We start from the raw sequence: 25,179 nt of genomic DNA, 5'->3' as shown, positions 1-25,179 counted from the left end.
TCTTAGTGCCTTTCTTAAGATGCTCCAGAACCTCTGGGCCAGGGGAAACCCAACCCCTGCCTGCTGGCTGGGTGAGGAGAGCGAGGCCACGGTTGCACACCCAGGGTGGACGGTGCCCTGCAGGCAACTGGCCCTAGCCCACCTCCCCACCAAGGCCACGCAGGGAACCCCAGAATGTGGGACGGGAGAAACACGGGCCCTGCACTGAGGGCTGGGGGACCACACCAGCACAGAGAGGGGGGCCCCCCGGGCCAGATGTGCAGGACTCTGGCTGGCCAAGGAGGCGCGTACAGGTGAGTGGGGAAGAGTCCTCCGGCTCAGAGCGCTGATGGCGGGCCCTGGGGACCCTCAGGCCTCGGCCCCCGAGCCTAAGGCCTGGTGATGGGGTTCCTGAGCGCTCCCCCATCCGTCCTATAAGCAGGCACACGGGCGCGCACAGATGCAGACACAGGAAGATATAAACAGGCACACGGGCACACACAGATGCAGACACAGAAAGAAACACCAGCTTAGAGGAAAGGATGCACATTTTCTTGTTTAACAAAATAAATTAAATATACGAAGCTTCAGCTCAAACTCTATATAAAATTACAGAGGCCTGGGGCCGCCACGGGGAGTGGGGCAATGGATGCCCGGCTCCGAGGTGGACATCCAGTGTGGCCAAAAGGCCAGGTGGGTCCTGGGCCTCAGGAGAGGCCAAGTCTCTGTGGCCCAGCCCTCCTTTCATCATTATTAATATTATTATCTTAATTTCTTAAATATAAATATCAAGGGCCCCTTCTCTCTGGCAGTGGGACGGGAGGCACCCCCAGCCAGCTCCGGCCTCTCAGGACGCAGCCTAGGGCTGCTCCGCCCGACCCCCCTGCCCAGGGCACTGGTGGACTCCTGGACACCCAGGACAGGTGGTGGCAAAAATAGCCTGGGCAGGGACACAGGCGGGCAGGCGTAGGGAAGGGGTCGGAGTTTTTGGTTTGCAAAGCCAGGGTGCCTCTCAGATCTCCTGCCAGGCCGGGGTGGGGGGGTGACCATGGCCCCCATGAAATCCTTATCACGGGGCCAAGGGATTCCTTCATGAGCTAGCCCATCGCTACATGCGCACTGCAGAGTTACAATACAGACCTTCCCAAAGGCTTCTTAGTCTGAGTGTGTGTGTGTGTGTGTGTGTGTGTGTGTAATTCTGTGTGTGTGTCCAGAGGTATGTCATGCATGTGTGTGCGTCCAGGTGTGTGTGTGTCTCACGTGGGGCGCCTCGCACCCGCAGTCCATCTTCCTCTGTGGCCTCGCCCCAAGCCTGCGCGGCTGGCCGGGCCTCCGCAAGCCCACCCCGAGGCAGCCTAGCACTGGTAGTGGATGTGTTGATGCTGGTGGACCTTGCCCTCCACGTGCGAGTGCGTGTGTGAGTGCGTGTGCGTGTGCGTGTCCGTGTAGAGTTTGGGGTAAAGCTTGGGGCCGGCGGCTGAGCCCGGGCCCAGCAGGTGCTGGGGGGCCGCCGGGGGCCCGAGTTCCTCACACAGCCCCACACCGGGGCCGGCACCGAGGGTGGGGGGTGCCGGCAGGTCCTTGTCCCCGCCGCGGTCGCGGGCCGTCGCGGGCGGGCGATGTGCAGGCACCGGAGGGGCGGGGGCGCATGGCTTCTTCTTGGCCTGGCAGAGCCACAGGAGCACGGTGCCCAGGATGAACACGGCGCCGGCTGGGATGCCGATGACCACTGGCCACGGCAGGCTGGTGGTGGAGGACGAGGGGGCCACGGGCGGCCCTGGCGGCTTGGGGTCTGCAGGAGAAACCGAGGAGGGAGCGGGGAGGGGAGCGTCACGTGTGGGCGTGGCCCGGGCGGGGCGGGGCGGGGCAGGGCGGGGCCCACGCACCGGGCAGCACGGTCAGGAAGGCGCTGCGGAAGCTGTAGCCCATGGTGTTGGCGCCCAGGCAGATGTACATGCCCGCGTCGTCCTGGCGCGCGCGAGTGATGAGCAGCTTGTTGAGGTAGGAGCCGTCGGGCCGCGACCACACGTCACCCGTGGGCAGCACCACGAACTTCTGGCCGCCCACGTCGATGGTGGAGTTGTAGCGGCCCTCGGCGCCATACTCCACGCGCTTCAGCCACTGGATCACGGGCTTCACGTCGCTGCGCACTTTGCACTGGAAGGATGTCGTGCCTCCGAAGTCCACCGTCGTGTTCACGGGGTGCGTGCCCGTGAGGACAGGCTTGGAGCGCGTCCGCTCTGCGCAGGGACGTGCGTTGGGCACAGGCCCCAGGCGCCAGCCCGCGCCCCCCCGGCCCCGCCCCCGGCCCCGGCACTCACGGATCACGTCCACCTTGTAGGTGGCGTTGATGGCGCCCGCGCGGTTCGACACGCGGCACGTGTACTTGCCGCTGTCCTCGGGGCGCAGGTTCTTCAGGCTCAGGGTCCACTTCTTCTTCCTGTGCTCACCAGCCTCCGGGCGCGTCAAGGCCTGGTCATCCTTCATCCACATGATGTCGGGCCGTGGGTGCCCACTGGCCACGCACTTGAGCCGCACGGAGCTGCCCACGGGCCGCGCAATCACCCGGCGCCTCATCTTGGAGGGCTGCGTGAAGCGGGGCCGGGCTGCGCGGGGCGCAGGGGAGGGGGCGGGGCACACAAGTCAGCGGGCACTGGGGGGAGGCACAGCCCCGCCCCCCACCAAGATGGCGGCGTCTGTCCCTGTGCTCACCCCACTGCTTGCTGGCTGGGTCTTCCTGGCCCCCGGAAGAGCCGTCGTGCCCCGGGCTCTCCCTTCCTGGACTGGTGTCGTCTGCAGAGGGGAGGGTGCATGAGAGGGGCCTCGGCAGCCCCTGTAAGACCCCAGGACTGGCTCCCGGGCCCCAGCCTCAGGCCCAGCTGGGAAAGCTCTGGAAACACCGACAGGAGCCCATGGGCGCACACCCACGTCTCAGAATCCCAGAGACAGCTGGGCCGGAGCCGCCCACCCGGCGCTCTCCCTGGGTGCAGGTGACCCCGACAGGCGTGGGTGGGACGGAGATCTGGCTCCCCCACCCTGGCTCCGGGGGGTCTGCAGGGCCGGGGGGAGGTGGCGACCAGGCCCAGCCGGCAGCTGCAGTAACCCTAGCCCACATCAAGGGGCCGAGGGCTTGGTGAGCTGACATGGCTCGCATACCGCCTGGTCGTCCTGCCCTTTGAAAGGACGCTGGGGGGGACACCCACAGTATTCCCATTCCACAGCCCAGAGAAGGCCTGTGGGGCCTGGGGGGGGCGGCGTGCTGAGGAATGCCCCCCCCCCCAGTGACAGCCGCCGCCTCCACGGCCCAGGACCAAGGCCAGGCGCTCGGACCCCACCCCGGAACCCAGTGGAGGGGTGCGTGGGTCAGGCTCCTCCTTTGTGCTGCCAGGGAACCTGCCCCGAGGGACCCGCCCGGGAGCCCAGGGGGAGGGCGAGGCGCCAGCGCCTGGTACCAGCGAGTGGAGGGCGTGTTCCTGGGGGCGCCGCCCAGTCCCCAAGCCCGGGCCCCAGAGGCAGAGGAGAACAGAAGGCCCTTCCTTCCCAGCGGCCCCTCTGAACTCCGAAACCTGAGCCTCAAAGTCATGGCCGACGCCAAGGCTGCCGGCCCGCCTGCCCCACCAGGCTGCCCTTCAGTGGGACCACCACCTGGGGCCCCCATACCCACCCCTGCCGCCCCCCCCAGCCAGCCCTGGCCCCCAGGTCAGCAGAACTTTGGGGGACAAGGGGTCGGGAGGAAGGGGGACCCCAAGGTGAGGCCTGAGGGGGCGGGGCCCGGCCTGGGGGTGGTGTCCTGGGCTCAGAGGCCGGGAGGGGAGCAGGGCGGCTCTGGTCCCGGGGGCAGTGGGCCGAGCTCATGCAGGGTGAGGGTGGGCACAGAGGGAGGGTCTGCCTCCCTGCCCGAGCTGACTAGGCGCGAACAGCAAGGCCCCGCCCTGGCACGGCCAGCACTGACCCATCACGATGAGGGTGTAGTTGACGCTGAGGCTGCCGAAACCGTTGGTGGCCTTGCACACGTAGGCGCCGGCGTCCTCCCGTTCCACCTCCTTCACCTTCAGCCCCTGGGGCAGCACGCGGAAGCGGCTCCAGCCGCCGTGGATTGTCCGGCCATCCTTGGTCCACATGGTCAGTGGCGGCGGGTCGCCCTCCACGGGGCACTGCAGCCGCACAGTGCGGCCTAGCCGGGCCACCTGCCGCGGGACTACCTTGTCCGCCATCCTCGGGGGGCCTGTGGGGGTCAGAGGGCTCGCTCAGGGAGGAGGGGACCAGCAGGTGGTCGGTCGGGGCCAAGGCAGGTGTGGGCACTGGGAGCCAGGCGAGGGCTGTCCCTGCTGGGCCCCCACCCCGGGACTCCACCCAGATACGCCTACCCAGCTCCCAGACCACAGGAGGCGGCGTTCACCCAGGGCCCACTGCGCTCCCGCACGGGAGCCGGGATGCGGCTCGCCCAGGACGCACGTCCGCAGGCGAGCGAGGGCGGCCCCCACCGCCTCCCTGCAGGCACCCCATCTGTTTGTGTGTGCACGTGCGAGCATCCCTGCGTCTGGTGGCCCATGTCTGTGCCTGTGTGTACATGGGCGGCACCAAACCAGGTCTGCCTGCCTGGACAAGAGCCTCCCTGCTGCCAGCCAGGCCACACCAGGTCACCAAGGCCCTGGAGTCAGAGGGCAAGCAGCTGGGCCTCCCAGCCCTGGGTGACCACTATCTGCCCTGGGAGAAGCCTGCGTCCCGGGCTGAGGCCGTGGTGCCCTTCACCAGCGGGAAGAAATCCATCCCCGTCCCCACCGGCCCGGGGCCACCCAGGGACAATGGGGATGACAGGCCTAGAGGGCGCGAGAGACGGGCCAGCTGGGAAGGACGCTGCGGACATCAGAAGGCTATGGAGCGATCTCCTGGTGGACCCTCAGTCCCCTCCTGCCGTGCCCCCCGTGCCTGACGCCCTGAGATGGGGCTGGTGTGCAGCCCCTACACCACGGGAGGACCGCGAGGGTGGAGGGCTCTTACATGGTCACGGACGGCCCCCCCGGACCAGGAGAGGCAGCCACGGGCACCCGGCTGCCCTTCCCAGGGGCTTGGCTGGGCCTGGCTCCCAGGACTCCGCCCACCAGCCACTGGAAGGGGCACCCACCCCACACGGCAGCCACTCCAGGCCGTGAAGGCCACGCCCCGAGCCCTGGCCGCACGGAGGTGCCGGGGGCGTGGCTGCGCTGAGACGCTGGGCCCGGGCCTGAGAGCGGCATGTGTTTTTAATAACCAGCTGGTGTTTCTTCAACGTGCAGTCGCCGCTGATTCTGTTGCCGCCTCACAGCCAAAGTGCTCCTGCGGGTCCCCCAGAGACTAGCGCCCAGGGACCCTCACAGAGCACGGGCCCCCATCGCCTCCGCCTGGGGTGCGGACGGAGGGTAGGGGGCCATCCCCGTTGGGATGCAGGGAGCTGACAGCCCAGGGCTCAGCTTCTCTGGGGCCCCAGGTGGGGAGGGGGTCCCAGGGGACTGGGGTGTGAGGGACACAGAGACACTAGGCACCTTCCCTCTACAGCCTCCCCCCTCCACATCCTGCCCCATTCGGGTGGCCCCACCCCCTCCACGCAGCCCCTGGACAGTGGGCCATGCCAGAGGTACCAGCCAGCCAGCCAGCCCTCTGGCTTCCCCTGATACCCGCCTCTCCCTAATCACTCACTTGTCTCCAGGGCCCCCCAGGCACCTACCCAGCTCGCAGTGGGAGAGGCTTCAGGGCCCCCAGACAAGTGGACCTTCTGAGGCCCCCCAGGCCGCCCAGGGTCCGGGCCTCATTCCCAGGCAGACCCTGTCCACCACCTGTCACTGCCTGAAATTCCACCATTCACAGGGGCCTCCCAGGCTGCAGGACAAAAGGGCACCCCCCAGCCCTTCCCGGGCTGACACCTGGGTGCGAGCATCACACGCACAAGCACAGGCACACGGACCCACACACGTCCACACGGACACACGCGACGGCCCGGACAGCACGCGGGGAGGACGGCGCCCGCGCGAGGAACACCATCGCTCCCTGCTGGGGCTCCGCCTGTCCCAGCGGCATCGTGGGGGCACCGCTGGCGGCTGGTTCAACACCCCCGACTCCCGAAGGAGCCCGCTTCAGTGGCAGAGAACGCGCCCGCCTGACAGTGCGGCCCCTCCCTCTCCCCACCCACCAGAGGAGACCATGTTGGGGGGCACCTACTGGGTGGCAGGGACGCCACCCTCGGTCCTGCGGAGTGGAGGGACAGGGCCAAGTGACCGCCAGATGGGCCGCAAGTGTGGCCCCGTGGGCCGGCCTGTGAGCAGTGAGGGGGACGAGGCAGCGCCCGTCCAGAGGCCCCGGCTGGAGCCAGCCTTGTCCTAAAGCAAACAGCCCTCCTCCCCTCTGTGGCCAGCCTCACCCCTCCCCACCCCCACCTGGGCTCCGGGGGACCCTGCCCCCCACCCCAGCTTCTGCGAGAGACCCCCCAGCAGGCTCACCAGCGGGAGGCCTGGCCCCCCAGATTCCTGGGAATTCTGGCCGCCAGCACGGCTGCTGCAGCTCTATATTTAGCCTGGGAAACACAAGCCCTGCTGTTCCACCTGGACAAGGCCTCCCGCCCCTCAGCCACAGGGAAACTGAGGCCTGAGCTGGAGACCCGCAGGCCCCTGGAGGGCGTGTGGGTGGGGGCAGCCGACGCAGCCTTAGTGCCTTCCCCGTGAGCGCCTCCTCCAGGAAGCCCCAACCCTGCACCCACCCGCAGTCACGGCCCTAGGAGGCTGCGGGCACAGGCAGGATGCACACGGCGCACGCATGGCAGACACGGGGCAAAGGCAGGCTGGGGCCGGGTCTCACCCCAAGAGGGGGGCTGAACGTCAAGGTAACGGGCAGGGAAGGTGTCGCCCCTTCCTCTCCTCCATCCTCCTCCACCCTCAGCTGTGAAAACATGGTCAGGAATGGGGGTACTGGGGGGGATGGGGGGCAGCCGCTCCAGGCGCCCCACAAACCCAGCTTGGATTCCCAGCCGCCATCCAGAGCTGCTGTCACACACAGACCCTGTCACACCGACCCCCAGGTGCACACCCCAACAGTGGGCGCAGACTCCCTGCCACACACACCCCACCTCTGAGCGCTCCGGACGCCCAGGCCCACAGCCCCTCCCCCTGCCTGGCCAGAAGCACCGCTTTCCCCCGTTTAGTATAACAAGACCCGGCTGCAACCCCAGCTGATAGCCCTCCTGCCCCGGGGCCCAGGGAGGCAAAGGTGCTGGCAGGAACAGAGAAGGGACCCCCAGCTGTGGCCCACCCCATGCCCACCCCCCCGTACCCCCAAGCCGTCTTCACAGGCCCTCGGGGCCGCCCCGAAGCTCAGCACCCCACACCTCACCGCCCCGCGGCCTCCGCGCAGCCTGGCGCACCTTCCCGACACCCCCTCCTCCCTCCCTGCCCCCAGGGGCACTCCATCTGGACCCACGCTGGCAGGGGTGAGAGGGTTCCCAAGTGTCGGGCTGCACCCCTCCCCACCGCCCGGGGTGTTCTGTGGGCCCTGGCTTGCCGACCCCAAGCTCCCTTCAAGAGGGGCCGGGCCAGACGTCGCCCCTCTCCCAGGGCCCATGTGGCAGAGGCCAGCAGGGGCCGCAGAGGCACCCCGTGAAGCCGCAGACACAGCTGAGGTTGAGGGTGCATGCAGCACTGGCCGGCTCGTCAGGGCAGCTCTGTCCCCCACAAGCCCTGCAAAGCCCCAGAAATTTCCAGCCTGGAAGGAGTTCTCTGGCAGGGGCGGGGGAGGTGGGGGGAGCATCGGGCTAACCAGCATGGGCCTGGCCAGTGGGGTGAGGGCGGCCAGCCAGGAGCCACCGTCCTGCTGTGCAGGACAAGCTAAGTGAGAGGCGTGGGGAGGGGCGCTGGGCCCTGGCTGGGGGGCCGGAAGGGGGCAGGTCCACCCGGGCTGCCTGGGTACCTGACGCCAGACAGGGCAAGTAGGCACTCTCTGGGGGGAGCGGGCGCCCACAGTGGGGACCGGGTGCAGCAGGGTGAGCTGGGAAGGCCGCAGGGCCAGCACCCTCCCCAAGAAGGCGAGGCCTGGGGGGGAAGGACAGGAACACCCCAGGGCGGGGGCACAGGTGAGGCCCACCCCAGGGCTGCCACGAGGGGGGCAGGCTCGGCACACGTGCACACCCACACTCGCATACAGGCTCCCGGTCAACAGCCGGCCCAGGGCGGCCCCGGGGGCTGGACCCACGGGATCTGTGGTGGAACTGGTAGGACCCGCAGGACAGGTGGTTGCCCCAGAAACCAGGCCATTCTGGGCGTGGCAAAGGGACGGCCTGACCCACCGAGCAAGCCGCCGGGAGCGTCCCCTCCACCGGCTGCCCAGCCGCGCACCAGGGGGCTGGCAGACCGGGGGCCTCCAGGTCTGTCCTCTTCTCTGGAGGCCCCCAGATGGACCTCCAGTGGCCCCCCAGCTTCAGGGCTCCTCCGCCTAACCCTCACCACCCCCAGGACCGACAAGTGAGGCCCAGAGCATCACCCTGACAGGGCCACTTCCCTGGGGGGGGGACCCATGTGAGCTGCCTACGGGACAGTGACCAGAAAGCACCCAGACCCACCGCCGGGCCTCCCTCAGCTGGACACCGGGCAGCCCCGTCGGGTGTCCAGATCTCACTAGGCCCACCAGACTCAACGCTGTCTCACCCCGACCCTGCCCACCCCGCCATCCACCCCCACCTCACCAACGTCACTTGACCCAGACCCTCCCCCAGCTGCCAAAGGACCGAGAAGGCCCTTGTCCAGTGAGGCCTCCCACACCTGCCGGCACCGGACCCAGAGCACAGGGTAACGCGCCGCGGGGCCCAGACCACCCCAGGGGCCCCGCCCCAGGGGGCCCCGATCCAGGTACCGGAGTCACCTCAGAGGGGAGACGAGGACATTTTCCTGAGCCTGGAGCCCCTGGGCGTTTAAGCAGAACCTCGAGGGTGAGGGCGATGGCTACGGCAGCAGAAGACCCAACGCACCCAGCAGCCTGGCCTGCGCGACCCCAGGCCAGAGCCCCTGCGTCCCACCCATACCTGCTCCACGACAGCCCACGCCCACGGCAGGCTTCTTGAGGCCAGGACTGAGGCCATGGGGCCTGAGCAGGCCGGCCCAGACTAGGCGCCCCCAGGCCCCCAGAGGCCACGGGGCAGGCCACCTGGCCCTCAAGGCGCACATGCTGTGTCGGGCTGAGCTCCAGAGTCAGCCCCAGTCCCCGCCGGAACCCGGACAGGCTGCTGCACGAGTGCAGAGGGCAGCCCCGAAGCCACTGGCAGTGGCCCTGGACCAGGAGAGCGCGCTCCGCAGGCCCCGGCTCCTCCAGGGCTCAGGATCATGGGAGCCAGAGGGGGTCCCTCCGCCCCGCCTGCTGCCCCAGGTCCCGTTATTCACTCTTCAGCCACTCAACAGCGCACAGCTTGTGTAAATCTCTCATGAAATAAACTCCCCGGCAGGAAGAAAAGCAATTGTGTTTCCTGCCAAGATGGGAAACCCTGGATTTCAGCAGCCCTTAGGCTGGAGCAACTCCTGCAGTGCCTCAGGGACAGCTCCTAGAAACCCCACCCTGGGCCAGTTCTCCTCAAGGCGGCCGTCTGCGCTGGATGGGGGGGGTAGGCACCTACCCCACCCCCTCCCTGCCTCCAGGCCCCGCCCCCAGCCACTCAGTTGGGGCACAGGGTGTGGATGGAGGCCCCGGGACTCCTCGCTGGAGCCAGGAAGGCTGGCCACAATGTCCTGGGGGAAAAGCCCCCAGGACACCCCCTCAGCTGACCAGCCTCTCGGCCCAGCCCTTCCCCACTCAAGGCCCCTACCCCACTACACCAAGGCGCCCGCGTCCACTGGATGTCCACTCTGGCCCCGGTGAGCTGCTCACCTCTGCCCACGACATCCCCCCAGCTGGAGGCCTGTCCTTGCCTACCCTGACCAGCACCCACCTCTCCTTCCAAGTCCCGGGGTGACGCCCACGCCTCTGCGTTCCACCTCCCTCCAGTGGACCCCGGGCTGCGACCCCACCTGAGGTAGCCCAGGTGGCCCCTGCTCTCCTGGGCCCCGAGAGGAGCGAGGCTGGGACTGACCAGGAGCGCCTGGTGGCCACCACTAGGAAGAGCGGGTGAGGGGCAAGGTAGGTGGGGCCACACTGGCTGCAGCGCCGCTGAGGTCTGGGGACGGTGGCATGGGCGCGGACACGCTTTCCTTGCACACGCTGCCCCGCCGACGGAGGCTGCCACCTGGACGCACCAGGGCTGCAGTCACCAGGCGAGGCACAGCGTGGGGCAAAGGAGGCCAGCGTGGACGGCCACACAGCGGGGAGGCGGCCACAGCCCGTCCCCCCGGCACGTCAGTGAGCCCGAGCCGCCCAGGTGATCGGAGGCTGAGGCTGCTGCCGGGGAAAACCAACATGTACCACGTTAGGGCCGCGGAGCCGGGCGGGAGCCGGGGGCCCACTGATCCCCCCACAATGGAGACAGAGGCTGCGGGCAGCCCAAGCTCAGCCTGGCCCAGCCAAAGGCCACTTTGTTCGGCTCCCTCCTCCCCCCAGAGGAGGCAGTGATTTATTTTCCCTTCCAGGAGTGGGGCCCAAGACAAGACGTAAATGGGGCCGCTGGCCCACATCCCCAGCTTGCAGAGCCTGGGCCGGGCTCCCACAAGTCCACCTCAGCCCTGGCCGCACACTGGCCAGCACGGCCTGCAGGGACCTAGAGGGGAGGAGAAGGCCCCCTGCAGCCTGGCCAGAGGCCGAGGTCAGACAACGCACATGCACACGCCACAGCCGCCCTGACGGCCACATGCTTCGCCAACGACTCACACACCCCAGCAGACCCTTCGCGCCACAGCCCCGAGGCAGGGCAGCTCCAAGTCCTCTCCATCCCGCGGGAGACAGGGCACCCGGCACAGCGGCCAGGTCCAGGGCACAGGGCGGGGCCTCCGGGGCTGGCTGCTCGGAGACCGTCCACCGCACCGCCATCCTCAGAGGAGTTCACACGCGGCACCTCTCAGAAAACCCTGAAATGACTTCTTCCAAAGTAATTTGTAAAAGGCATTTCATTCGGAACCTCTCAGAGCTCCCACTGTGAGAAATAAAATGGAAATGGAGAAAGCCAACCTCTCTTTTCAAATTTGAAAAAAGAAAAAAAACAAACAGTTTAAGACAAACCCACCAAGATTGTGAAACTTTGGGAAAAGGGGAACTTTAAAAATATGATTGGAGTCTAGAAATGTACCGATTCCAGAAATTGTGACACCACGGGGAAAACGGCTTTCAAAAAACCACCCAAACTCTGTCTGCGCTGGTTTGTCAGCCTAAGAAGGTCCACGCTCAGCCTCTTCACTCGCCAAGTGGGAAGGGCCTGCAACGACTCTGCCCTCCAGTCCAGGCCTGGCGGAGAAGCCAGCACAATTCAGGAAGAGCACTGACCCCGCACCCCCAAAACCACAGAGGCCCTTGCCCTTGCAAAAGGGCTCCCACCCCTCTACTGCCGCCAAGGCCCTCACCATGCAGCCCAAGGCCTCAGCCAACGGGCACAGAGCAGGGTGTGGTCCCTCTGGGACCCCTCGGTGCCGAGGCAGGCCCTACCGCCCACTGCCATCCACGGCCCGCTGCCACCCGCCACTCCACCTCCGGCTCCAGCCAACGACCAGGCCAGGCCAGTGGCCTCCAGAGCCTCCCTGGCCAAGTGGCCGGAGCACAGGCAGGTGCGTGGATAGGGGAGCGCAAGCAGATAAAAGAGCAATCAGAGTCCAGGCCGCTGGCCACTGGCGGAGGGGGGCCTTGCCGGGCATGACCTGAGTGTCCGCAGTACCCTGGACACTGCCCGTCCCAGCCACGCCTGGGCAGCCCCCACCCTCAAGCGAGCCGGCCAGTCCCCGGCGGGGCAGGCGGGGCCGCGGGGGTGGGGTGGGTACTGTGGCATGAGGCCCACCTGGGCCGCCGCCCGCCACCCCACACCCGAACGTGGCCATATAAGGCCGGGTTGGTCTCAGTGCGCCCGCTGGGCGGCAGCGGCGCGGGGGGAGGGGTGCGAAGCCTCAGAGGACTGGTAGACAGGGCAAGGACGATCCTGAGTGGTCAACACACCCAAAGGGCTGGCCTGGCCGCAGGTCCCGCCTAGCTGAGGGAGGCCAGCACTGAGCATGGCGGTGGGAGTCTGCGGGCACGCATCACCCGTCAGCCAAGGACGCCCCTTGCTGGGGCTGGTTGCGGGGGCAGGGGTCCCTCCGGAGGCATCTGGGCCTGCCCGCTTGCACAGCAGGTGTGTGAGCCCACGTCCAGACCCTGGTGTGGTGCACACCGAGAGACGTAGTGTGTAGCTGGAAGTAGGTGGTCTCAGGGTCTGCATTAAGACAGGCCCCGACCCTCCACCATGCAGTGACCCCGTGCGCTGGGCACTCAGTCTCCCAGCCCCCACCCTGTACCTTCCCAGAGATAGGCAGGCCTAGGGCACAGGGCTGGGTCATTAGTCCCAGAGGCCAAGAATGTCCCCACTGTCCCCACACCCAACCCTGGCCACCAGGGGGATCTCTACAGGTTCCCAGGGGCCTAATTGGGTCCAATGTGGCCAAACAGCCCGTCACTCATGAATCCGCCGTGAGCAGCTGCCCGCAACTGCAGGGATGTGTGTGTGGATGTGTGCGTATGTCCTGAGGGGAACTGGGGCCAGAGCCCACCCGGCCAGCAAGCGTGGGGCCCCACGGATGAGCTGGGGGTGCCCTGAGAGTGAGGGGTAACCCTGTGGGAGAGCTGGAGGGACCTCATGGATGAGAGGGGGATGCCCCATAGGTGAGGGGTGCCCCACAGGTAGCTGGGGAGCCACGTGAGTGAGGGGGGCCGCGGGTGAGCTGCAGTGTCCCATGGGTGCACTGGGGCTCCCCGCGGGTGAAGGGCGGGCAGAGCCGGGCCAGCAGGGGCGGGGCGCAGGCACGCGCGCCAGGCGGGCACTGTGGCAGGGTTCAGGGCCGGAGGGAAAGGGGCGGCGCTGGCGGAGGCCGGGGCGCCGGGCTGGGCGCCAGCACTCACCTCGGGCGGCGGTGGCCGGCGGGAGGGCCCCCAGGAGCAGCAGCAGCGGCAGCACCAACGCGGGGCTCGGCGTCATCTCGGCCAGTGCGGACCTGGGGTGTATTCGGAGGCCGGTCACTGCGTGGGGGTGGGGGTCGCCCCGCCCCCCGCCTTGGGCCCCGGAGCCGCCCGCACCCCAGCCCTGGGTCGCGGGGACCGGGGTGCGGGCCGCCCCGCCTTCCCTGCCGCGCTCCGGGCGGAGGAAGCGGCGGCGGGGGAACCGTGGTTATCAAAGGCAGACAAAGGGTTTACACTAATTACCGACCTCCCCCGCCCCCCCTCCAAACACCGTCTGGATTCCTGGCTCTTGTAACTCGGGCCCTGCCCGCGGGACACACAACACCGGCGGCCCCGCAGATAATCGCCTGCGCCATTAGCGGACAAATTTGCGTTGGGGGGGGGGGCCAACGTGGGGTACAGGGGCGGGGGCGGGGCACTGGCAGGACCTCGGGCCAGGCGGGAGCGGCGGCGGCGCGTGCCGGTGCCGGCGGCTCCCCACCGCAGAGCGGGAACCCGGACGCTCTCAGCCCGGGCCCCCGCCCCCGGCCCCGGCCCCCGGCCCTCCCGAGTCGGCCCGCCCAGTCTGCCCCGGGGATCGCGGGCGCGCGGAGGGGCTCACCTCGGCGGTGCTCGCGGGCGGCGGGGCTCAGGGCCGGGCCCGCGGGGCGCGCTGCGCGGTCATCGCCGCCCCGGGCGCCGCACCCCGCCGCCCCGCGCCCCCGGGCCCGGCCTCGGGACGGGGCGGCGCTACCTGGGCGCGGGCGGCTCGGGTCGGGGCCGGGGCGGGGGCCGGGGGCTGGGGCCTGGGGGCGGGGCGGGCGTCGGGGTCGGTCCGGGGGCCGGGGCCGGGGTCCCGGGGCGGCGGGGCGTGGGGCCCGGGGCGCCGCGCCGCGAGGCGTCCTTCCCTGCGGGGCTTTGTCAACTCTCCCGGAGCGAGCGCCGAGCCCGCCGCGCGCCCCGCCCCGACACAACTTCCTGCCAATCGGCACGCCGAGGCCGCCGCGTCCCGCCCCCTTGTCCCGCCCATCTCCCCGCCCCCTCACCCCGCCCCGCGCCCGAACTTTTCGCCAATCGGCGTGCGCGCCCTCCCCGCCCGCCTGGCTCCCCGCCTTAACCCTCGCGGTGCGGGCGGCCCGCAGGCGGGTCGGCTCCCCGGGGCGCGGCCCCGCCCCCGCCCCGCCCCGCCCCGGCCGGCCCCTGGCCCAGCCACGCCCCCGAACGGCCCGCCCCTAGTCCCGCCCCCAGCCTGTTCCCACCCTCCCCAGCCAGGTCCAACACACCGCGCCCCCTCACGGCCATCCGCCTAGCCCCGCCCAGGCCCAGCCCAGCTTTGCGCACCTCCAGGTCCCGCGGCGTCCACCTCACAGCTGCACCCGTTGGCGCCCGTGTTGGAGCACACAACTTCAGGCCACCAACACCCCGCGCACCTCCAGAGCTGGCCCTGATGGAGCCCCAGCTGGGCCGTCAGGGCTCCGAGGTCTGAGCCCCCGGTTGTCGTGGGAGCGGAGGGGAGATCCAAGACCCCGCTCTGGCCCCAAGAGACTCCAGGGTGGGCCAAGTCGCAGGTGATGTGGGGTACTGAGGTCCTGTGCAGATGAAGAAACGCAGGCACAGAGAGGTCAGGTAATTTACCCAAGATTTCCCAGGCGGCACTTGGCATGCCCAGGACTGGAACCGCACGCTGCAGAATCCAGCTCTCCTGTGGACCTTTCTCCACACTGCCCCGCTGCCCTTCCCTTTCCTGTTCAGCAACGTGCACACACTGGCTCCCGTGCCTCCCCTATTCCCATCCATCAGGGTCTTGCAGAGCAACCCCCATCCTCTCTGGCCTGAATCAGTGGGCCAGGCTCCTCTGGCTTCCCCTCCACTGTCACATCTCTGGAACGGAGAATCATCATTTAAAACACAGCCTTGACAGGTCTCTGGCTCCCCAGTAGTGCCCTCAACACAAACCCCACCACCCTTGAGGCCCTGGATGCCTGGGTCCTGTCCAGCTCCCACCCCACCCCCACCCCCTGCAGCCCTCCCTCCATCCCCTCTGGACCTTTGCCCATGCTACTCCCTCAGGAACCCTGCCTGGAACAGCCTCTCTCCTCTCAGGAGTTCCCTCTCCCAGGAAGCCTTCCAGGGAACACTGGAACTGGAGAGGCCTTGCAGGTCCGAATCGCCAGGGCAGAGGAGAGCTGGGTGAGGGTGTGAGCCATCAGGGTTTGGGGCCCGGTGAGACACCGGCTTCGCACCTCTTCCAAGCCAGTGAGAAGGCGGTTCCCAAATCCTGTCTCTGGGCCCGGGTGGGCACCTCGTGGGAGGGTGGTGGTGAGCCAGGCCCGCCCCCCCATCCTGCCTGCACGCAGGGTGAAGGCCGAGACGTTGGCAGACCCGAGTAGCCCTCCTGCACTTGGAGTCAGGCCCCGCAGCGAGAAGGAAGCCAGGAGAGCGGGTTCAGTGCCCACCTAAGGACTGTGCCAGCGGCGCTGGGGTCACAGACAGGTGCTCTGGGACAAAATGGGCATGTGGGGGAAGAGGTCCGGGGCTAGTGGCGGGCTGCGCGGGCAGGGTTATGAGGAGACGCCACCGGGGCGTGAAGAGCTGCGGCAGGTGGGAGGCTGCCAGGGGCAGCTGTGTGAAAGGTGGCTCTGAAGCGGGGTGGGGGTCGGAAACAGGAAGCGGGCCGAGGGCGAGGCGGCCCTGCGCCGGTGTGCGGGATGAGGTGGGCCGTGGGGAGGGGTGTCCGCCAGGTTAGCAGCGCCAGGTGGGGGCGGCAATCCCTGCTGGCGGGCGAGGGGCCGTGGCCTGGCGTGCGCGTGGGAAGGGGCGCGTCCCGGGCGGGGCTCACCTCCCTGAGCGGGGACGCGCTGCCCCCTGGCGGAGGCTCGGAGCGTGGCGGCCCCCGAGGCCGCCCGGCTCCCCTCCCGCCCTCCCTCCCTCCCTGGGACCCGCGGCCGCCTCTCCGTGCAGGACGCGGTGCTCCCCACGGCGGCGCCAGGCCAGCCTGAGCGCATCTCCAAAGCCGCCTCCTCCACGAAACCCTCCCACCAGCGGGCTCCCACTTCCCCTTCATGACAATGGGCCCGGAATACGCAACCTGTTCAAACACTGTCCTTTTAACCTCCCGGTCTCAATCCTCCCGTCTGCAATCAGACCCCATGGAATTATCCTGGGGATTGCAAGAGTTTCTGTCTCCCACCTGCCGGACACAGCGAGCCCCAAGAAGCATTTATCTGCTCTTCATACAATCGTCAGTCAACCACGAGAAGCTGAGCCCTGGCTCTGTGCGAGACCAGGACGGGTGAGGGTGGGCAAGGAGGGCGTGTCCGCAGCCCTGAAAGAGGAGGCATCTTAGTAGCAGGTGTAGGGACTGAGAGAAACGCCTCTAATGATGGAAAGTGCTTGCCAGGGAATTGAAGCCCCTGACATACAGGCTTCTGCTTCTGCTCCAGATGAAATGACAGAGACCAAATTTACATGCTCTCCGCATGTTAAAAAATTTAAAAATTCAGAGATAAATACATGTGAAAAGCAGCAGCTTTTTTTTTTTTTTTTTCACGCAACAGGAGACAGCGATCCTTGCGAGATGGCGAACAAATGAAGGGAGACAAATAGTCCCTGCTCCCCCCTGCAGTTTCCAGGGCGCAGTGCCGGCAGTGGGGACCCAGGCAGAGCCCAGAGGGAGGGGGAGTCCCGGGAGGGCAAGACGGCTGGGGTTCACAGGGCAGAGTCCTGGAGAGAGCTGTGCAGACAGGTAGCCCCAGAGGCCCGCAGAGGGTCACCCTCGAGGCTTCAGCGGAGTACAGATCAGTCCAGAAGTGAACAGGAACCGTCCAAGGCTGGGGAAAAACCACCGAGAAGGATGGGAGTCCACAGGGCAGGAACACAGTGCCTGCATTCAACAGCTAGAGCTGAGAACCTAGTAATTCAAGCGGTGTCAGAGTAGAAAGAAGGGGCTTGCCTCAGTAGAAGGGAAAAATCAACTCTAAACTAAATGCATTTCTGGTCCTGCCCAGCAAAGCTTAAAAACAAGACCTAAAGGGTCACACAGTTTCCAAGTCACTTAACTGTGTCCCAGAAACAAATGCAAGAATATTTACAGGAATACAAAACTATCCAGCACCCAACAAGGTAGAACACACAATGTCTGACATCCAACCAAAAATTATTAGGCATGAAAAGAAGCAGAAAATGATAACCTGGACTGAGGGGAGAAAAATAATCAAAAAGGACCCAGGAATGACAAAAACAATAGAATTAGTGGACGAGAACAGCAGGCACGCTTCCTGTGACTATATTCCACGTGCGCAAGATGCCAGTGGCAAGGCAAGTATGTTAAGTAGAGACATGGAAGACTTTTCTAAGGCCTCCAACTGAACTCCAGGGAGGAGAATCAAAACGTCAGATACAGAATACACTGAACGGGGTCAAGAGAACACTGTGAAAGAAAAGGTTGCGAACTTGAAGGCAGAGCTACAGAAACTCTGCAAATGAAACAGAGAGAGAAAAATGACGGAAAGAAATGAACAAAGCATCCGTGCGTTGGGGGACAGCTTCAGGTAGTGAAATACACCTGGAACTGGAGCCCGAAGGGAGAGGACACAGAGGTGGAAAAGGAAGAATATTTTAAGAAAAAGTGGCCAGAATTTTCCAAAATGCAGTGAAAAACATAAACCCACAGTTCCCCAAAGCTCGACAAAATTTAAGCACAAGAAACATGAAATAAACTACACCAAGGACCGTCCTCCTCAATGCTGAAAACAGTTCTAAAGAGAAGAGCTTAAAAGCAGCCAGAGAAAAAAGGCACATTTTTATACAGGAACAAAGAAAAGGGTGATTGGTTGATGTCTTGAATGAAAACAATGCACCCAAGAAGACAGTGGAGCGGTATCTTTGAAATGCAAGAAAAGGAAACCCACCAACCTGCACTGTTTACCAGCCAAAGTGTCTTCTGAAAACAAGGGTGAAACAGGGCTTCTCCAGACATAAGAAGCTGGAAGAATTAGTCACTGGCAGATCTGTACTACCAGAAACGTGAAAGGACATCCTCCAAGTAGAAGGAACATGGGACCAGAGGGAAACCAGGAGCCACACAGAGAAGTGAAGGGCCCCAGAAAGGGAGACTATGTGAGCCGCTGGAAGGAATGCTTTTTTAATGATTTAAATTTCTTTAAAAGATAATCAATCATCCGCTTACAGAAGAAATAACAATGTATTGTGTGATCTCTATCATATGAAAAGTTAAAATGTATGATCACAGGAGTACAAAGGCTGGGAGGGGAAAATCAAATGGTGTTTTAAGGTTCTCTTACTACACATGAGATGGTATGATCTCACTCAACAGTGGATATTGACAGGTTAAAAAACGTATAGTATAGGGGCTTCCCTGGTGGCACAGTGGTTGAGAGTCTGCCTGCCAACGCAGGGGACGCAGGTTCGTGCCCCGCTCCGGGAAGATCCCATGTGCCGCGGAGCAGCTGGTCCCGTGAGCCATGACTGCTGAGCCTGCGCGTACGGAGCCTGTGCTCCGCAATGGGAGAGGCCACAACAGTGAGAGGCCTGCATACGGCAAAAAAAATAAAAATAATAATAATCGTATAGTATAAATCCCAATGTAACCACTAAAATAACCAAACAAAGAATTACAGCTAAGAAGGCAACAAAAGAGACAAATGGGATAATTTAAAAATATAATAATCAAAAAAAAGGGCAGGAAAAAAGGAGAAAAGAACAGATGAGATGAGTAAAAGATAAATAGCAAGATGGTAGATTTAAACCCAATCATATCAATAATCACATTAAATGTATATGATTGAAACATCCAAATAAAAGGCAGAGGTTACCAGATTGGGTTAAAAAAAAAAAAGCAAGATTCAACTATATGCTGCCCACACAGAGCACACTTCAAATATAGACACAAATTGGTTAAAAGTAAAGGGGTGGGAAAAGATAAATTGGCTAACACTCAACAGAATAACTGAGTGGCTGATGTATTAATACCAAAGCAAAGTTCAGAGCGAGAGTATGACCAGAGAAGAACTGGGCCGTTTCATGATGACAAAGTTCTAATCATCAAAAGGACGTAACAGTCCTAAATGTGCGTGTACCTACGGCCCGCGGTAAGAATCCATGAAGCAAAAGCCGGTTAGGAGAAATGGGCAAATCCACAATTATACTCAGAGATTTCAACACTCTTCGCCCAAATGTGATTCAACAAGTGGACAGAAAATCATCAGGAATATAGAAGACGTGAACACTCTCACCTAACTTGGCCTGATGGATATTTACAGAAGAGTCAAACATTTCCTGAGCCACAGGTGGCAATATTTTTTAAATAATTCAAGTCATTCAAAGAATGTTGTCTGACCACATTGGAATTATACTAGAAATCACTAACAAAAGATATCTGGGAAATCCTCAAATGTTTGCAAACCAATAATCCCCTTCTTTTTTTAAATATTTTATTTATTAAATAAATAAATTTATTTATTTTTGCAGCATGTGGGATCTTTCGTTGCAGCATGCAGACTCTTAGTTGTGGCGTGTGGGATCTAGTTCCCCGATCAGGGATCGAACCCGGGCCCCCTGCATTGGGAGTGCAGAGTCTTAGCCACGGGACCACCAGGGAAGTCCCAGTAATCCACTTCTTAATTTCTCATACATTGAAGAAGAAACCAAAGGAAAATTAAGAATTATTTTGGGGCTTCCCTGGTGGCACAGTGGTTAAGAATCCGCCTGCCAATGCAGGGGACACGTGTTCGAACCCTGGTCTGGGAAGATCCCACATGCTGCGGAGCAACTAAGCCCGTGTGCCACAACTACCGAGCCTGCTCTCTGGAGCCCGTGAGCCACAACTTCTGAGCCCACATGCCATAACTACTGAAGCCCACCTGCCTAGAGCCCGTGCTCCACAACAAGAGAAGCCACCACAATGAGAAGCCCGCACACCGCAATGAAGAGTAGCCCCCGCTCACCACAAATAGAGGATGCCTGCACACAGCAACAAAGACCCAACGCAGCCAAAAATAAATAAATAAAATACACTTTAAAAAAAAAAAAAAGAATTATTTTGAACTGAATGGAAATGAAAAGAGAACATATCAAAAACTGTGGAACACAGTTAAAGCAGTACTTAGAAATTTATGGCACTAAGCACCTAATTAGAAAAGACGGGGCTCAGATCAATGACCTCAGTTTCCTTCCAAAGGAACTAGAAAACATGAGAAAAGATGAAACCCCACGTAAGCAGAAGGCAAACAGGAAAGATCACGTGAGAAATCAATGAAATAGAAAACAAAACAAAAAGAAAAAAGTAGAGAAAATTAATGAAACCAAAAGCTGGTTCTTTGAGAAGATCAATGAAATCCATAAATCTTTTATACGTGGATCTGAAAAAAAAAAGAAAAGACACAGATTATCAATATTAGGAACAAGAGACGCAACGTTACGACAGATTCTACACACATTAGAAGAAGAATAGGACCAGAATTTGAAAAGATACGTGTTCACCGCAGCACTGTTTACAATAGCCAAGACGCAGAAACAACCTAAATGTCCATCAACAGAGGAATGGATAAAGAAGACGTGGTGCATATAGACAATGGAGTATGACTCAGCCATTAAAAAGAACGAAATCATGCCATTTGCAGCCACATGGGTGAACCTAGAGATTGTCATACTGAGTGAAGTAAGTCAGACAGAAAGACAAATAGCATATGATATCGCTTATATGTGGAATCTAAAAAAAGGCTACAACTGAACTTATCTACAAAACAGAAATAGAGTTACAGATGTAGAAAATAAACCCCTTACCGTGGGGGTAAGGAGGAGAAGGATAAATTGGAAGATTGGGACTGACACATACACACTACTGTATACAAGACAGATAACTAATAGGGACCTACTGTTGCGCACAGGGAGCTGTACTCAGTACTCTGTAATGGCCTATATGGAAAAGAATCTAAAAAAGAGTGGACATATGTATATGTATAACAGATTCACTTTGCTGTACACCTGAAATTAAGAACATTGTAAATCAACTATACCCCGATGCATTTTTCTTTAAAAAAGAAGAATACGGAATATTGTGAGTAAATTCATGCCAATACATTTGACACCTTAGAACTGGACAGAGTCATCGGAAAACAAAAACTACCAAAGCTCACTCTAGAAGAAGTGCAAAACCTGAATGTATTTATTAAATAATTTGAAGTTTTAATTAAAAATCTTTCCACAGAGAAAACACCAGGCCCAGGGAGGGTGGTGGTGGTGTGATGAACTGGCAGACTGGGATTGACATATATACACTAATATGTATAAAATAGATAACTAATAAGAATCTGCTGTATAAAAAATAAATTAAAAAATTCAAAAAAGAAAGGATATGCCACCCTCATAAAATGAGTGGGGAGCATTTCCTCTCTCTCTGCTTTGTAAAACAATTTGAATAAGATTGAAAATATCTGTTTCTTCAGTACTAGGTAGAACTTACCCAAGGAATTATCTGAGGTCGGATTTTTTTGTGGGTATATTTATGTATGTATGTGCCTGTGCGCATGTGTGCTTATGCGTGAATAAATTTTAAGCTATTAATTCATTTTCTTTACCGATAAGAAAAAAAAAAGAAAACACCAGGCCCAGATGGCTTCACTGAGAAATTCTACAAAACAGTTAAGGAGGAAATAACACCCATTCTACGCAAACACTCCCAGCAAAGGGAAGAGAAGGGGCTACCTCTTGACTCATTCCATGATGGCAAATACAGAATGACAAGAACAGAAGCCTACAGCACAGTATCGGTCATGACCACAGACGCAAAACACCTGAAGTTTTGGTTAATCAAATCCAACAAAAAAAGGATAATACATCATGATCAGGTGGGGTTTATCCCAGGGATGCAAAGTTGGTTTAACATTTGAAAATCAATCAACATAACTTACCATATCAACAGAAAGGAAAAACATATGATTATCTCAGTAGATGCAGAAAGATCACTGGACAGAATCCAACACCCATTCCTGATGTTAAAAAAAGAAAACTCTCAGCAAACTGGCAAAGAAAAGGACATCCTCCAACTGAGAAAAGGCATCTACAAAAACATTACAGCTAACATCATACTTAACTGTTAAAGAATGACACTCACCCCTTAAATGAGAACCAGACCTGGGGTTTGCTCTCTCCCTGCTAGTTCACATAGTGCTGGAGGGTCAAACCAGTTCAGACTGCAAGGAAGTAAAACACCCCTGATTTGTGAATGACAGGATCATCTATGTGGACGATCCTACGGACTCTACAAGACAAAACGTCACCGAAATGAGCAGTGTTAGCGCACTCAGCGAGGTGGCGAGACACAGCCAGCCACAAGCAACAAGTTTCCAGAGCCAATTACACACATGTCATCGAGTCACGTGACGTAGCGTCCCACTCGCTGGTATTTACCCAACAGGAAAGGAGGTACATGTCCACACAAATTTGCACACAAGTGTTCACAGCGGCTTTATTTGTAACAGCCCCGAACTGGGAACTACCCAAACGTCCGTCAACAAGTGACGGGGCAAACCGTTCTCGGTCCACACGATGGACGTGATCAGCCATAAAAAGCCGTGAACCATCCGTCGACACTTGGCAACGACGCAGGCGAGTCCGAAGGTGACTGTGCTGGGGGAAAAGGCGTGCGAACTGTGTGACGGCGTCTGTACCACATTCTAGAAAGAGCCAGTGGGTCTACAGTGACCGAGGCAGACGTGGGGCTGCCTGGGTCGGGGCTGGGAGGGGGCGTGAGACGACCTCTGGGAGTGATGGGAACAGCCACTGTCTAGATTGTGTCAGAGTTTCATGGACAGAAACAGGTCAAAATGTATCAAATCATATGCTCTAAGTAGTGTCAATTATGTCTCAATAAAGTTGTTATTTAAAACAACAAACAAATCAGGTTGATCTGCTAGACAGACAGACAGACAGACAGACAAGAGGCCTGTGTGGAGGGACTGGGGAGGCCGCTGAGGTGATGGGCTCGGCCTTGGCTGCTGAGTGAACACACGAAGTGTGAACGGGGGTGACCTCACTTTTAAATGCACGAGACCCCTTTTCGGTTTCGCCTTCTCTCCTGGGGCCTCACTGGAGCCCCCCCACGCATGGGGCTGGCCACTCCTGCACCTGTGCTGGGACCACTGAGGGAGGGACCCCTCCTCCCCGAGGGACACTGGGGGTGCTGCCGGCGACTCTCGGTCACAGACACCATAGGGATGGGTGGCCTCGAGCTGGGCAAGTGCGGCAGAGGAAGAGGCTGGTTGCTATGGCAACAGCCCTGCTTCTAAAGACTGGGCGTCCCTCCTTCTCCCTTGAAAGGGAAGAGGCAGAACTGAGAGCCAGGGGCACGCGGGGACAGGGGCCTCCCGGCTTGGCTCCTGTGGCCACAGGGCCGGTTCTACGTGTTGCTGCCGGACCGAACCACCCGCACTCACCCCACCCCAAGAACCCGCCGGGGCCCTTGTCTGCTCAGGAGCAGCAATTTGCGAGGAAGGGAAATGGGGACAGATGGGCAGGACAGCCACACCGCCCCGTGTACAGCCTGTCCACGTGCGCACGCGGGCTGTTCTTCTGCCCGCACAGCCTGTCGGACACATTCTGGGAAGAGGGAGCCCCACCCTCGAGGATCGGCCAGCAGGAGCCTGGTAAGCACCTAGCAGTGCACCGCAGGCACCGGGCCACGGGGCTGGCGCTGGCCCCTGGGACCAGCAGCACATGGGTGCTTGGAAATGCAGTCTCAGGCCCCATCCCAGACAGACTAGAGTCAGGCCCACGTCTTTTTTTTTTTTTTCTGTACGCGGGCCTCTCACTGTTGCGGCCTCTCCCGTTGCAGAGCACAGGCTCCGGACGCTCAGGCCCAGCGGCCATGGCTCACGGGCCCAGCCGCTCCGCGGCATGTGGGATCTTCCCGGACCGGGGCACGAACCCGCGTCCCCCGCATCGGCAGGCGGACTCTCAACCACTGCGCCACCAGGGAAGCCCCAGACCCACATCTTAACAAGACCCCAGGCGACTCACACATGCAAGTGTTTGCAGCCATGGGCCCTCAGGGGACTTGGCGAACACGAGATGGCCGATTACATGCAGGGTCTCGAGAAATGACGCAGGCGGCAGCTTCTGAAGTGCTGCTGGAGGCACGCACAGGCAGGAAATTGTAGGTCCGCTGGCAGGTCTCTGAAGCCCCTTGTCATAGCGAGGCTAGGGCCTTGTGTACAGGACCCAGAGCCCCTGATGGAGGGGAGGCTGGCCCCCCTGACAAAGAACTGCCTGTACAGTCACTAGCCTGTGGCCCCAGTTACGTAAGGGGCACCTGCGGCAGCCTCAGTGACGGCCCTATGGAGGGGATTCCTAGATGATGGCTCTGAAGTGAGGCCGATCCGCACACACCGGAAAGCCACCGTCGCTGGTCACACGGGGCGTGGGCCTGAGGCTGGGAGCCCGCGGCTTTGCAGACCCTTCCTGTAGGTGTTTCCACCTCCGCAGAACGGAGAGCGCGCCGTTCATACTCAGCGAGCAGCCGCAGCCCCACACTGGCCCCGGCTGCCGCACGGGGGCTATGGTGGAAGCCCCCAGGCCTGCCCTCCACGCCAAACCAAAATAGCACCATGTTTCTGGGGTTGGGTCCAGCATCAGGAACTGGGGAGACGTGAGGGTGGGGATTCCTTCTCTGTTCTCCGTATCACTCGCCAGATGGGTGCCGAGTGACAGATGATCACAGCATAAGCCAGGGCGACACCGACCGGCTGAGGTCTGGACGTGTACCTTTACTGGACAAAATCCCACAGTCCGTGGCGCCAGTATGCAGCGCAGCTGGCTTTCCTGTCCCCCTCGAGGAAGGAGACCAGCGGGCTCCCGCACATGGCAGGCACGGCAGCCCACCTTCGGAGTCTGCCTGATGGTACCAACGCTCCTACCACCTGAACACGGTCCAGGGATCTTGGTTCCCTTGAGGACATTATGCCGATTAGACAGGGCGGCCAAGAGATGACAAGCGCCCTAGAGGCCTCGGTAAAGCCCATGCGTCCCGCAGCGTGAGAGGTAAACCTGCTGAAAGTCCAGGGAAGTTTGGGGGTACGACGGTCTGGCAACGCGGGCGTGTGCAGGACCACTTCTAGGAGGCACAGCGCT

At 61.1% G+C, this 25,179-nt stretch overlaps 1 protein-coding gene across 2 annotated transcripts; it reads right to left on the bottom strand.

Moving 5' to 3' along the window:
• Positions 1 to 515: 515 nt before the first annotated feature.
• On the bottom strand, positions 516 to 13,814 carry FGFRL1 (fibroblast growth factor receptor like 1). 2 transcript variants are annotated; one of them, XM_079920445.1, is made up of 7 exons: positions 13,655 to 13,814; positions 12,997 to 13,088; positions 3,932 to 4,204; positions 2,692 to 2,772; positions 2,301 to 2,585; positions 1,866 to 2,219; positions 516 to 1,771 (listed from the first exon to the last, which is right to left on the bottom strand). In XM_079920445.1, exons 2-7 carry the CDS (start codon positions 13,070 to 13,072, stop codon positions 1,335 to 1,337), a joined length of 1,506 nt encoding a protein of 501 aa, XP_079776571.1. In that variant the 5' UTR covers positions 13,073 to 13,088; positions 13,655 to 13,814; the 3' UTR covers positions 516 to 1,334. The 2 variants fall into 2 exon arrangements, with proteins under 2 accessions (XP_079776571.1, XP_079776570.1); XM_079920444.1 differs by having other exon boundaries at positions 1,866 to 2,585.
• Positions 13,815 to 25,179: the final 11,365 nt, after the last annotated feature.

The sequence above is a fragment of the Stenella coeruleoalba genome, assembly GCF_951394435.1.
Source record: "Stenella coeruleoalba genome assembly, chromosome: 4".
Lineage (NCBI taxonomy): Eukaryota > Metazoa > Chordata > Mammalia > Artiodactyla > Delphinidae > Stenella > Stenella coeruleoalba.
The sequence above is the reverse complement of the archived record's forward strand: the minus strand, read 5'-3'. Positions and strand labels throughout refer to the sequence as shown.